This window comes from Xenopus laevis, chromosome 2L, assembly GCF_017654675.1.
Source record: "Xenopus laevis strain J_2021 chromosome 2L, Xenopus_laevis_v10.1, whole genome shotgun sequence".
NCBI lineage: Eukaryota > Metazoa > Chordata > Amphibia > Anura > Pipidae > Xenopus > Xenopus laevis.
In genome coordinates, this window is record NC_054373.1 from 43,915,236 (window position 1) to 43,929,496 (window position 14,261).

Here is a 14,261-nt window from a genome sequence, read left to right on the forward strand (position 1 = left end):
GCAGTAGAGCCGTACTGGTAAATGTTCCAACTGCGCATGCGCCAGAAGACGCCGGTCAAAAGCAGGAAGAAGACGCGCTTTGGTCTTTTTGAATTCGAATTTCAAATTTCTTCAATTCAAATTAGACCCTTGATAAATATGCCACTAAGGGGCAGATTTATTAAAGGTCGAGGTAAATTTTCGATTGAAAAAAAAAATCGAATTTTGAGCTATTTTCTGTGTGCTTTGACTAGGGAATAGTCCAAATTCTATTCGCATTTGAAAAAATGTAAATATCGATATTTATCATGTACTGTCTCTTTAAAAATTCAACTTCGGCCATTCGACATCTAAAACCTGCCGAATTGCTGTTTTAGCCTATGGGGGACCTTATAGAACCTATCTGGAGTCAATTGGTGGACGAAGGTTTTTTTGGGAAAAACTTTGAATCGAATTAGATCGAATGCGATATTCCTTCGATTCGTATGATTCGAATTCAGCTGAATACAGACCTATTCGATTGAAAATGGACCTATTCCACCAAAAAAAAACTTCAACTTAATTTCGGTTGGTCTTTTTGAATTCGAAGTTTTGAAGTTGATAGTTGATAAATATGCCCCTTAATAACCCCAATAGGCTGGTTTTGCTTCCAATAAGGATTATTCTATCTTAGTTTGGATCAAGTAAAAGGTACTGTTTTATTATTACAGAGAAAAAGTGAAATCATTTTTCAATACTTGGATAAAGTGGGGTCCATGGGAGATGGCCTTCCTCTAATTTTGAGCTTTCTGGATAACGGGTTTTGAAAAAACGGATCCCATACCTATATGATTTGTATGCCAAACAGTAACATCTCTTGGTAGAGTTGTATTAAAATCCGGCTCCAATCCTCATACCCACCCAACAGCCTACAATCGGTGCATTCACAGAGCAGCCTACTGCATTGCACAATCATGGAGGATAAAGGTGCCCATACCTTGGCAGGGGTCCAAGTAACATCAGTTGATAAATAGGGCGGGAGGGCCCTGCTAACTTAGTAGTATGGGGCCCTGTGATTCACTGATGGCGCCAGTGGATGTGGATGTCCATTAGTGCTGCCTCTGGAATATGTGCAGAGAAAATATATAGTTTCATTTCCCACTGACTAGGACACGTTGTGAGCTATATGTAGGGTTCATGGGAGCTGGTCCAGAAGCCTGTCAAGCAAAGCTAGCAGATCATACCTTCTTTTTCAGGCTTGAATAGTAACCTTCATTACTGGGTGGATTGAAGGGGAAGCAATGACACCTTATTGTGGGGGAAAGTGTGCTTCTGTCCCACCTGAACTGGATTTGGACTAGTTATCCATTTTTCTACTAGTTGGGACTTTAAAAACCATCCAAATGTTCATAGCAGATCTTCTGTTTTCCTGGCCCAATATTTCAAGTCCTGGGGAGAACACTGATTGGGCTTCACTGGAGGGTGGGTGCTGGGTGCATTATGTGATCCCAGGTATGAGAGACTGTATTTTCATTATTGCTATGATAATTCTATCACCAGTGGCGTAACTAGTCACCGGCGGGCCGTGGTACAGGATAATCATTTGGGCCCCCCTGTCGGGACCCTCCCCCTATGAATCGCATGCGGAAGTGCTGCTAGTGTGCGCATTGTAAAATTGCCCTCTGCCCAGCCACCCGCGATAACTCCACGTTTCGCCCCTCCGGTACCACTCTATTTCCGTCCTCTTTGATAATTTAGCCTATTCACCCCCCAACCCCTACTTTCCTAGTTATTCCCCCCTGTGCCACGGCGCCCACCGCTGCAGAACATCTTGGTTACCGTTTTTATGATAGTACTACTTAATAAACAGCACTATACATCCCCCCAGGCCCATTAACCCTTTACTGGCTAGGGAATTTACAACTATCTGGACTGACACAGACTCACCAGCACCAATTCACTTTGCTTCATGCCATGTATTAATGGGCAGCCTGGCACACAAGGGGTTAACCGTCGAGATGAGAAGGCGATGCAGTGCTACTTGACTGCACATGACACGGTTACAGGCTCATGGAGTCTCACGCGATAACCATTGACGCGGCTCCGGCGGGCCCCAAGGGGATGCGGCTCGGGTGCAGTCACACCCACTACACCCCTGGTAGTTACGCCACTGTCTATCAACATGCAAATTGGGCTGTATTTAAAATGGCTTTTTGTAATTAGACTTGGCAGGTGTGCATTGCAAATACATGGCTGCTATTTTTCCAGCCCATCGTGTCCACTCTTGACAATTTATTAAATGAAATTTTCAAAACTGTCTCCACTTCTCATGCATTAGTCGTAGGGGCAGATTTATCAAGGGTCGAATAGTCAAATCTAATTCGAATTTTCGAGTTTAAAAATTCACACATTCTAATTTTAATCCCCCTATTCGAATGTAAATTTGAATGTGAGATGTTTCACACCTTGAAAGATAAGTAAAATGGTGGTGCTGCCAGGGTTGTATTTAGGTCTCTAGGCATCAGACCTAAACACGCCCCTACGTTGTGCATGCTGACGTCAGTGTGCCGTCACTTCCGTAGTCTTCCTCGGATCCCCTACCTCTCACCGGATTTCCTATGGAAATCCATGGCGGAGGGTGGGGAGCAGTGGCGTAACTAGACCCCTAAGGGCCCTGGTACGTAAATCTACAACTGGCCCCCCTACGTGAAACCGACCCCCCCCCCTCCCGTACATTGGACTGGAACACAATCTCCCATAGACTCCATTATAATCAAATAATTCAACTTTTTAAAACTGATTTCCTTTTTCTGTGTAATAATAAAACAGTAGGTTGTACTTGATCCAAACTAAGATATAATTAATCCTTATTGGAAGCAAAACCAGCCTATTGGGTTTATTTAATGTTCACATGATTTTCTAGTAGACTTAAGGTATGAAGATCCAAATTATGGAAAGATCCATTATCTTTTAAACCTCCAGGTCCTGAGCATTCTGGATAACGGGTCCCTTACCTGTACTCAAAGGATATAAGCACAGGAGTCTGAAATACATTCTTTACTGTGTTAATGACAAGGGTTAATTTGTGTAGCATTAAAGGGATTGTTCACCTTTACATTAACTTTAATATGGTGCACAGAGGGATTTTCTTAGAAACTTTGCAATTGGTTTTTTCATTTTTTTTATTTGCGGTTTGCATTATTTAGCTTTTTATTCAGCATCTCTCCACTTTGCAATTTCAGCAGTCTGGTTGCTAGTGACCAAATTACCCTAGCAACTATGAATTGATTTGAATGAAATATTGGAATATGAATTGCAGAGAGCCTGAATGAAAAAAAAAACTAAATACCAATAACAATAAATGTATAGCCTTACAAGTCATTGTTGTTTAGATGGGGGTCAGTGATCCCCATTTGAAAGCTGGAAAGACTCAGAAGGAGAGAACTGAATAAATATTAAAAGAAAAAAATGAAGACCAATTGAAATGTTGGTTAGAATTTACCATTCAATAACATACTAAAAGTTAACCTGAAGGTGAACCACCCATTTAATGTTACACTATGGGGGGCATGTGCAAGGCCTCTGTTACATTACATTCACAACCTAGAGCAATAGGTAAATTGGTGCATGACTTTAGGCACAGACTAATTGGAATGAAATATTTACACACAGGACCATGACAAATATCTTAGACCTTTTAAAGGATAAGTAAACCTTTAAAATAAGTGAATGTAAAATTGATGAGGAGGCAGGGTCGGACTGGGGGGACCGGGGCCCACCAGGACTGCTGGTCCAGGGCCCCCGCCCCCCTACTGCGCGCATGCGCGAGCGCACTTCTCGGCGCGCAAGCGCCGATACGCAAGCGCCGATGCGCATGCGCAAGCGGTGATGCGATGCGCATCGCCGATAACTTTTTAAAAATTTTTTATACTATTAGAGGGGGTCTGGCCCGGCGGGGGCCCACGAGGGTCGGGGCCCACCGGGTTTTTTCCCGGTGTCCCGCCGGGCCAGTCCGACACTGTGAGGAGGCTATTCTACGCACTTTTGTCATATACATTCATTATTTATTTTCTTTTTATTCCAAAATATAAAGGGATACATGTGCTGTTAATTTGAATGAATTTTGTTCCAACAGCGTCACCTGCTGATAAGTTTCTGACCAGTCTGACCACCAAGTAGTCAAGGACGTTGTCAGGAGAAAGAAAGAGGCTGCTCTGATGTTCTTCTGCTAAGGAAAGATTTGAAAAAGGTTTCTAATTGTTTTCCTAAGGAGAAGAACATCAGAGCAGCTTCTTTCTTTCTCCTGACAACTTCCTTGACTACTTGGTGGTCAGATTGGTCAGAAACTGACCAGCAGGTGGTGCTGTTGGAACAAAGGTCATTCATATTAACAGCACATGTATCCCTTTATATCTTGGAATAAAAACAATATAAAAAATGTATGTAAATTACAAAAGTGCGTAGAATATCACTCCCATCAATTTTACATTCACTTATGTTAAAGGTTTACTTACCCTTTAAGTTCACTAACAACATTTACAGAGAACTGGGGAACACCATAACAATAATAATAAATAAATGGTGTAAAATTAGGGAAAACAGGATATAAAATCAAGGAAAAGAAATGCATTTTTTTCAGACTGAGGGGACTGGGATAGTTTTACTGTATCTCTCTCTGTACAGACTATGAGCAAACTTAGGGGACTGTTCCTGCTGAATTGTGCTTAGTACAGGGGAATACCTATGCTGCCATAGTTCTATGGGATCTCTCTGTAAAGGCTATGAGCAAACTAAGGGGTGTTACTGCAGAAGTTAGACCATGCCCACAGGGCTGGATTTAGTGGGCAGGTGCCCAGAGGCAACGCGGTCCTGACGCCCACCCTAGGCCCTGGCCTTTGTGGCCTCGCCACAAATCAGGGCCTGCATGCCCACTTTGAATATATATAGATAGCTGAGCATCTATTTTAGCTCTTTTTTCAAAGCTCCCTATCACATTCACACACTAGGGGGCAGATTTACAAAGCTCGAGTGAAGGATTCGAATTAAAAAAACTTCGAATTTCGAAGTGTTTTTTGGGCTACTTCGACCATCGAATGGGCTACTTCGACCTTCGACTACTACTTCGACTTCGAATCGAACGATTCGAACTAAAAATCGTTCGACTATTCGACCATTCGATAGTCAAAGTACTGTCTCTTTAAGAAAAACTTCGACCCCCTACATCGGCAGCTAAAAGCTACCGAAGTCAATGTTAGCCTATGGGGAAGGTCCCCATAGGCTTGCCTGTGATTTTTTGATCGAAGGATATTCCTTCGATCGTTGTATTAAAATCCTTCGATTTAATCGTTCGATCGAACGAATAATCCTTCGATCGTTCGATCGCAGGATTTGCGCTAAATCGTTCGACTTCAATATTCGAAGTCGAACGATTTTAGTTCCTGGTCGAATATCGAGGGTTAATTAACCCTCGATATTCGACCCTTCTTACATCTGCCCCTTGGAGTCACTTAACCTGTATGTTTTGGCATTCTGAAGTACACACAGAAAACCCACAAAAGAATGCTCTGGCTGGAATCAAACTCAAGACCCCAGCACTGCAAGGCTGGTGCAGCTTAGAGGTGAAATGGCAAAAGTCTGGGTGAAATATTTAACTACTGGATTGTGTTGCCCTAGTGGCTGAGGCACTTTCAGACAGCAAGTGTCCTAGATATTCAGAATGTGCATCTGTTCGGGGTTTTAGAAGAATAATTTGTTTGCATATGAAATTGAAAAGTGCCCTGTTGTGTGAAAAACTCTGCTGTGAATAAAACACAAGCACAGACCTGCTTGAAGTTACACTGGGAATCTCCATTTCTGCCATTTGTGCAAATACCCACTATATACAGTTACAGTGTTCTTAGATCATGTTGCACCACAAATAAGTCAAAAAGATTTGTAAACCTATTAATAGTTTCCATTATAATAGATATGTGTTGTTAACTTGTTATTAATAATAATAATAATAATAATAATACATATATTAGCAGTGTACAAGTAGTCTAGTGGGCAAAGTCTGCAGAAAGGGGCAGACTATGGGAGTGCTTTTATTCATTTTAGCATCACTGCATGCACAATCCAATTGAGTTAGAAAACAACACAACAATGGATTAAATGCATAAGGGCCCGGGGCATACTAAGTGTGTTGTCCATTTTCCTCCACAGGCCTTTTTTTCTGGAGGCGGAGGAAAGCAGATCTACTAATATGTGAACACCTCCATAGCTCAAATAACAGGCCCAGAGTTGGACTGGTGTGGAGCTACATGGAGTGGATATTAAACTAAAATGTATGCATTTGTGTTTTTGCTCTGATATGCACTCCATGTAACTCCACACAGGCAGACAACGGCCTACCATTGGAGCTATGAGGTGTGTGCATAAGAGTGGATCCACTTTCTTCCACCTCTAGAATAAATGCCTGCGGAGGGAAACAGACAATCCACTTAGTGTACCCTTGGCCTTAGATTATTAGTTAATATTGTTAATGATATTATCATGCTCCAGAACACTAATCTCTACAAGTCACAATAAAGCCAGAAATCCGCCCACTTAGTGCAGTACTATTCCTTCCACTTCTCCTAATTGGTATTGTGAGATTTAAATATATATTACTGATCATCTGGGGCACCTATTGGTCAGAAGAGTGCTGCTTTGATATGTTCTGAATCTGAAAGGCCTGGTAATACAATATGTGTAGAACAGTGATCCCCAACCAGAGGCTCGCGAGCACCATGTTGCTCACCAACCCCTTGGATGTTCCTTCTAGTGGCCTTGAAGCAGGTGATTATTTTAGAATTTTGTGGCATCAAAACCTTGTGTACTGCTAAAAAGAGCCTACTGTAGGCAGCCAGTCCATATAGGGGCTAACCAATAGCCAATCACAGGCCTTATTTGGCATCCCCAGGAACTTTTTGCATGATCATGTTGCTCCCCAACTTTTTTTTTACATTTGAATTTGACTCATGGGTAAAAAACTTTGGGGACCCCTGGTGTAGACTATGCAGTACTACCCCAAGCCTCGCGTTATGGATGGACGTCAAGTGTCTCATGAAGCATGGCTGAAATCCAACCCTAAAACATTGTTTATTTTCACTATGCTATTGATTGAGTTAAACCACTACACTGTACATATTGGAATGATTGTACGATCTTGTCTTAATAGTTACTGCTGTTAGCCTAACATGTCCTTTCCTGGCTAATTGATGCACGCTTCAATGCATAGGTGCACACATAGGTGCTGCCACTCTGATTGGTACATGTGATGCCAAATATGGAACATGATTCACTCAGTGAATAGGACAAGCACAAACCTTGGCTATAATCACCCTTTTTTACATTCTGTCTCATTATGTTATAATATTATAAGATAATCCTAAGGGCACATATAACAGAAATTACCAGTAAAGCCAAATGTGACCCTACTCCTTCAAATATGTGTCTGTAAATATATACGGGCCATTAATTAAAGGCGCATAGACTGGAAGTATGAGAAGACTACCCTATATTTACTCCTGCCTGACTTCTGGCTTCTTTGGCTGTGTGACACCACAGTATTTAGGTGCCATACAGCACTGTTCCGCCAGACTTGCCTTTGCCAGCTCAGACCAGACGAAGTGAAATGGAATGTATAGGGCTTCTTAAAACACTGGTGTCTGTTAGTTTTTCAGGGTTATAGGCCGGGCTTCAACCATACATTTCCTAACATATGGCACATAAACTATACACTGGGCTCATGAGTAGGACAATATAATAACTCTATTTTATTTTATTAAGGTTCCCTGGGCTTGTGTAATGTAATGTATTTGCTGCAACATATACGTCCATTCTACTTTAACTTCCCGCGTCATGTCTAATGGGCCACGCGTCCATAGACCTATGCACTAAGAATGGTCAGATCGCAAGAACATCGCTTTTGGCACAGTAACGTCGACACGTATGCATGGCTATACCTTAGCGCACAACTCTATTCACCAGAGCTTTCTGTGTTGCCTCTGGACCTCGCACATATTTTCGTCGATCTTCTCTAACTATTGAGTACTTCAGCGAGTTGTCTGAATGCGATCCTGATGGCCTGGCGCCATGATACAAGTTGGTGAGATGTGGCGAGTCCACGATACCGAGCTGTGCGAGCTTCGGCGTGCACCATATCGTCGTCAATGGAGTTCCGAATTCTCATGAGATCGTTAGTGTGAATTCACTTCGGCCCCCTCAGATTGCAGCACACTCCCATTGGCTCTAACCTGCCATGGTCTCACACTCGCAGTCTGTCGATTGCACGCACTGCTCTGTTGGGATTTCATGTTTCTTATCGTCGCAGGCGCAGCACTTCTCATATTGGTGAAATCTACTCGAATACTTTATAACATATAGCGTATGCAGAAGCGCTCTCTCCGTATTGCGCTTCAAATCTTTAGATTCGCATAAGATTCTCCTATAACTTACTTAGTTACGCCTGACTCTCGTTTGTAAATTTCTGAATATGATTTTTTGAATTGTTTTGTCACTTAACACAGTGTTAATTTTGTTTCATAAGCCTGCATGGTCATTGATTCCTGAAATTGAGTGACAACCGAAAGCTAACCTATCTTCTATCAGTCTTGACCCACGTGCGCCATGCTGGAGCCGCGATGGCTGCTATATAACATCTTAGAAGTGGCCCCAAGCCATAGAAACTGATTTTTTTTGTTTGCTTTTTTGCTACTTACCTGAGAACTGATGCGAGATATTCATCTCTTGAGTCTAGTAACCTAAATTCATTCTGGGAAAATGTAACATGGCCGCTTCTAACAATCGCCATTGAGAATATTATATATCACATATATACTATAATATATAATATACAGGTATATAATACACACACAAGCATATTGGCCTGACCAGACATAAACAGGACAGTTATCATATCAAGGTTTATTAAAGGAGTTAAGGTGATATTCTGAGATAACTTTGGAACAAACTGGATTTCATTTTTTATTATTTGTTGTGCTGTGGGTTATTTAGCAGATTTCCGTTTGCACTTTTCGATCCAGTTGCTACCTCAAAAATACCCTAGCAACATTGCAGTTGCTTCGGACTTTGAATAAGAGACTTGGAATATGAAAAAGTGGCTTAAGATTGAACATCTCTCAATAAACTAGTTGCATGCGTGATTATTATGCCAAACACCAGAAATGAGGCGGACGGGACAGCATGTGGTACTAATCATTACACACAAAGAAATCCATTTCAAGGTTCTCATATATTTTCATATCTTTCTGACCCATAATTGAACTTGCTTATGGCAGGGATTTCACATTCAGGACTAATAGGTCAGTATCCCATATAACAAAGCAAGAGCAATCAACATTTATTTAAAGGAACAGATACCTTCTTCTTCAGTGAATTAGGCTTGTGCTGAACATACTTTATGCCTATTGTATTAATCACCAAAAAAAATCAGAAATCGTGTACAATCTGAATGGCTTTGCATATTTATTCTGTTAATGTAGTGACAATATATATTATATATATATACACACACAGTATGTTTGGCCAAAAGATATCAAGCCTGCCACCACGTCAAAGGTAGACTCTCCGAGCAGGACCCTAACCTACTCTATCCTAATTATTAGATAATATTCTATTTAACTCTGTCAGTTCTACACTGACCTACACAAACAAAATCCCCAAACAATAAATATTAGAGGAAGGCAAAAAAAAAACCCATCTGTGTCTCAACATGGATCAGATTGGGAAAAAAAATCCTTCCTCACTCAGGGACTAATCCCTCACAGGGATAGGTTAATCTCGTCTCCTTGTTCTCATCCTTCCGCTCTTCGTCCTGTTTCACTTCTATATTACTCTCACCGTCTATTCCACAGACGCAGACCATAAATCCACGTCTTAATATACCATCCGCTACGCTCTCGCTGAACCCTCACCTGCGAGGCTGTCGCACCCACACATCATTCGCATGATATCTGCCACATCGGTGCCCGTCTGCCGCATCAACCGTATTTCGAGGCTGTCGCACACTCCCGCATCGCTCAGGACAGAATATTCCAACTAGTCGTCCTGATCTCCATGCAAGATAGCCGCCAGGAACTGACGAGGCGTCCAATTGAGCATACCAATCACATCACGGATGACCCACGACTCATATTAGAATCAGTCGCTTCGGCGCCGACACCATTGCGCGTCGTCACGCGTCCGACACTCCTGCCCCAGTCCAACATGGACATCTATACAATCATCCACCAATCGCTCCTGCGTATCTCTCGCGTATCTTACTGCCCTTACCACTTTATCACTTTAGTACCTCTGTTATTATATTGATGTGACTTGTGCTTTTATGACTCCCTACATCCTGCCATCTTATTCTGTTTATAAATCTTTCCTCCCATTTTGATTTATTACCACGGATGATAAGGTTGAAAAAGTTCAACCCTTCCCTCGTACAAGTATTATAAACAGAGGAAGGCAAAAGCCATCTACCTCCAATATGGCTCAGATGTGGAAAAATCCTTCCTGGCTCCAATATGGCGACTGGTATTGCCCATAGATGAAATATGTAAAAAACCTATTTTCTGTCTGGCACCATATCCCCTTTGTCATCAGTTTTATGTGTCAGTGTCTGTTTAAATTGCCTGCAACTATCCTTTACAATTATAATCTGATTGTATTCATGTTATTAAGTGAGAGCCCTTTAGTTATATCCCTTGGCCGAACATATTAGATGTACCTGATGGAAATTGAGTTGGATCCAAGGAGAGGAGAGATGTAGAACCTGTAATGGGCTAAAAGAAAGCAGGAGTTGCTCAATGTTGTGTCCTGAAATATTGATATTAAAGGAGAACCAAATCCATGCTAATAAAAACCCCTACCCCCTTACCCCACATAGACCCCCTCCCTGCTCCCCCCAGCCTAGGTGGCACCTTTGGTAAATGCCCCTAACTCTATACTTACCCCTCGGTGCAGATTCAGGGCATCAGAGTTCACAGGCGTCATCTTCTTCTCTTTGGTAATCTATGGGAATAGAGCGTCATAGCGGCGCATGCGCAGTTGGAGCAATCTGCCGTTTCGCGACAACTGCGCATGTGCCGAAAGTCGCAGAATTTATCGTAGCGCCAGAATAAGATCCAAATATTACTGAAGAGAAGAAGATGGCACCTGTGAACTGTCATGCCCTTAATCTGCACCTAGGGGTAAGTAAAGAGTGAGGGGCATTTACCAAAGGTAACATCTAGGCTGGGGGAGCAGGGAGAGGGGTCTATGTAGGGTAGGGGGTAGGGTTTTTTATTAGCACTGGTTTGGTTCTTTTTTAATTGTGACAGTGGTATGTATGAGATGTGTGGCTGAAGGTGAGGGCCACACTGGATCTAGGGGTAGGCAGAAACAAGTGCCTCAGGTGTCACAGTTGGATGTGAGACTGAAGAGGGAGCAGATTACTTGCAGAGAGAACTGCCAACAAGTGGTAAGAGTTGTAGCAGGTGAAAGTGAGCAGCAGTGGTGCACACTGAGAGGCAACAGATAAGGGCCAATGTTTTAGGCCAAAAATATATATATATATAATATATAAGATAGGGCAAGTCATGAGTGCTAAAGATAGAGGCTAGTGGAGGAGCTGATTGTCTGCTGAGAGCACTCAGGATTGCCAGCAAGTGGAGAGTGGCGGCAGGGAGGAGTAAACAGAGGCGGTGCACAAAGAGCAGGGGGGGGGGTCTAAGAACTTAAGAAACTTAACTGATCTCAATTGAACTCTGGGCTCACTCAAAAATAGGGCAAGAAATGGAGACTGTTGGTAAGAGTCAGAGATGGACAAGGGCCAAAGATGGAGGCGTGGTGATAAGGACCAGATCTAGGTCTAATAGACAGGGCCAAAGATGGGTGCCGATGGAGAAAAGCAGAGATGGGGCAATCATAGGGACTGATGTTATGGACATGAAATGGAGGCCAAAAGATGATGGGCAAGGGCCAGAGGTAGAGGCAATGATGGTGGCTGGCTCTAAGAGGTAAAAATGGCTGTCTGTAGAAATGTACCCATACGAAGCCGTGACAGGTGGTCCTCGGTGCTGGATTTTTCAAATGCTCAGATGTTTTCATCTTCACTGTTCTTCAATGGAGACTGGATAGAATAAAATGACAGGGTTAAATGATGTTAATGGTTGGTAAATATAGCTAAAGAAACCTGACTTTCTTGAAGTGGCTCAGCTCTTCCAACTGTCATTCAGATATGATAACTCCATGCTTTTCTTAGATGAAGAATCGCTGCCCGCCTCTTCCATGAGCATCCTCGGCTGCTTGAAATATTTCTTGTCTAGTGTTAACTGTAGTAAAGAAAACATTTATCAGTTATTATTGAATGCACATTTTTATATTAAAGATCAGTTTAAAGATTTTATCACATTAGATTCAATTCACATGATTTCATATTGCTGAGTATTAAACACTCAAATATCATATATAGATATTATTGCCAAATGGATTTTATTAGTTCTAATTCCATTACTATATATTTTTGGTTTTGAAAAGTTTTGGGGAACCAGTAATATTGTAGTCCAGTTTATTCTTCACTCTATATGCCGGGAGGAACACAGTCTGTACCTGGGCAAAGAGATTGCTGCCTTGCCACACACACACACACACACACACACACACACACACACACATATATATATAATACAAATTGGGGAGTTGTTGGTGTTTATCTCTTGTTACCAATCTTCAATTTATTGAGCCCAGTTTTGACAAATATTTGGAGCAAATTACTTAGGGGAATTATATTCTTATTTTTAACTCCAAAAATGTTTCATTATTTTCTGAAAAAAGATTCACAGCAAAATATACTGATACTTTACCCAAGATTACCTTTACACAGTACATGCATTGTCTTTGCATATTGCAGTCAGGTACTTACTTCTGCAGGATAGAGAGGTGGTGGTACTTCCTGGCGTTCCAGCTGCTCCCAGTTGATGGAATTAAAAACTGGGTGTGCTCGAATGTTTCCAATAAAGCCAAGACGCTTCTCTGGGTCCTTCTCTAGGAGCTGAAGAAAAAGAATATTTATATAATTTACTCATTTCTACTGAAGTGAAGCTCTGTACTTGCTATTACTCAGTGAGATATTTTTGTCCAGTGCACAGGACCTCATCCCACCCACTGGCCCCAATGCACATGCGCAGGAAGTGTGACATAGTATACGTGGAAGGAAGTGATGTCATATGCATGCACGTTATGTCACTTTCCACCATGCATGGGCTCTGCAGCCCTCTAGGTTCCCCCCTCCTTTGCTACCAGACTTAGTAAACAAGCCTTGTGGCAGCAGGAAAACTGTTTATAAATTAATTTTTTACCATATATGCAGTGTTGGACTGGGACACCAAGGGCCCACCCAAAAAGCATAGACCAGGGGCCCACCAAGAAAATTTAGACCAGGGGTCCACTCTTAGTACTATTATTTTTCCTCTTCTCGCTCAACCTCAATTCTCCTAGTCTCTTTAGTTATACATACTATAATCTATTATTCCATCTATTTAGCCTCTTTGTTTTCATAGAAATAGGGAATGGCCATGAAATAAGTCAAATGTTTAGCAGCATGAGGGCCCATTGACATCTGGGCCCACTGGGACTTTTCCTGGTAACCCTGTGGGCCAGTCCGACACTGCATATATGCACCCAAGGGTCCCCCCTTAAAGCTTCTGCTTTGGGCACAGGCCCACGGATGCTTAAATATAAATATGGCCCTGCCAGTAGTATCCCCTCATCGTAATGAGCCAGTCAGACTGCAGGGTATCCCACAGCCATGAATGTGAGGATTAGAGCTGCTACTAGAACAATAGGAGCGCCATTATGTACCTGGAAATAGATTTATTATAGCAGCACTAGGGAAATACTCTTGTTCTCGTACCTACCTTGTGCAGAAGATCTTTTATTTCAGCACCAAGACATTTCGGGAAAAGGGGCTCATCATGGATAACTGATGAAGTGAATGGTGTCATGCCGGTGGCCATTTTACAGATGACAATTCCTAGCGACCACCAGTCTGCTCCGGCATCGTACTCTCTCCGTTGTAAAACCTTGGGAAGACAGAGCAGATTATTTTTCACCACACTCTTAAGAATGTTCTGGATTATTACTGCTAAAACCTTAATGGGTATTTAACTAAACCTTTATACAATGATTCTGTCACTTATCACATGACCATTTGTACTGGTAAGTCCACACAGGGTATTTTGGGGAGATTTGCGCCACCTAAAATGAAAAAACGCCGGCGCTAATCACGCGGCAAT

The 14,261-nt window shown here is 42.1% G+C and overlaps 1 protein-coding gene across 1 annotated transcript; it reads right to left on the bottom strand.

Annotated features, from left to right (window-relative positions):
* Window positions 1–11,651: 11,651 nt before the first annotated feature.
* On the bottom strand, window positions 11,652–14,173 carry LOC121399636 (protein kinase C theta type-like). The gene is made up of 3 exons (XM_041581179.1): window positions 13,884–14,173; window positions 12,890–13,018; window positions 11,652–12,299 (listed from the first exon to the last, which is right to left on the bottom strand). The coding sequence occupies exons 1-3, from the start codon at window positions 13,980–13,982 to the stop codon at window positions 12,180–12,182; spliced, it is 348 nt and encodes a 115-aa protein (XP_041437113.1). The 5' UTR covers window positions 13,983–14,173; the 3' UTR covers window positions 11,652–12,179.
* Between the last annotated feature and the right edge of the window lie 88 nt (window positions 14,174–14,261).

Coding starts and splice junctions, on each gene's coding strand:
- LOC121399636 (XM_041581179.1), bottom strand. CDS start 13,982: ATGGCCACCGGCATGACACCATTCACTTCATCAGTTATCCATGATGAG. Junction 13,019..13,883: donor TAAAAGATCTTCTGCACAAG/GTAGGTACGAGA, acceptor CTTTTTCTTCAG/CTCCTAGAGAAGGACCCAGA. Junction 12,300..12,889: donor CACCTCTCTATCCTGCAGAA/GTAAGTACCTGA, acceptor TCTTTACTACAG/TTAACACTAGACAAGAAATA.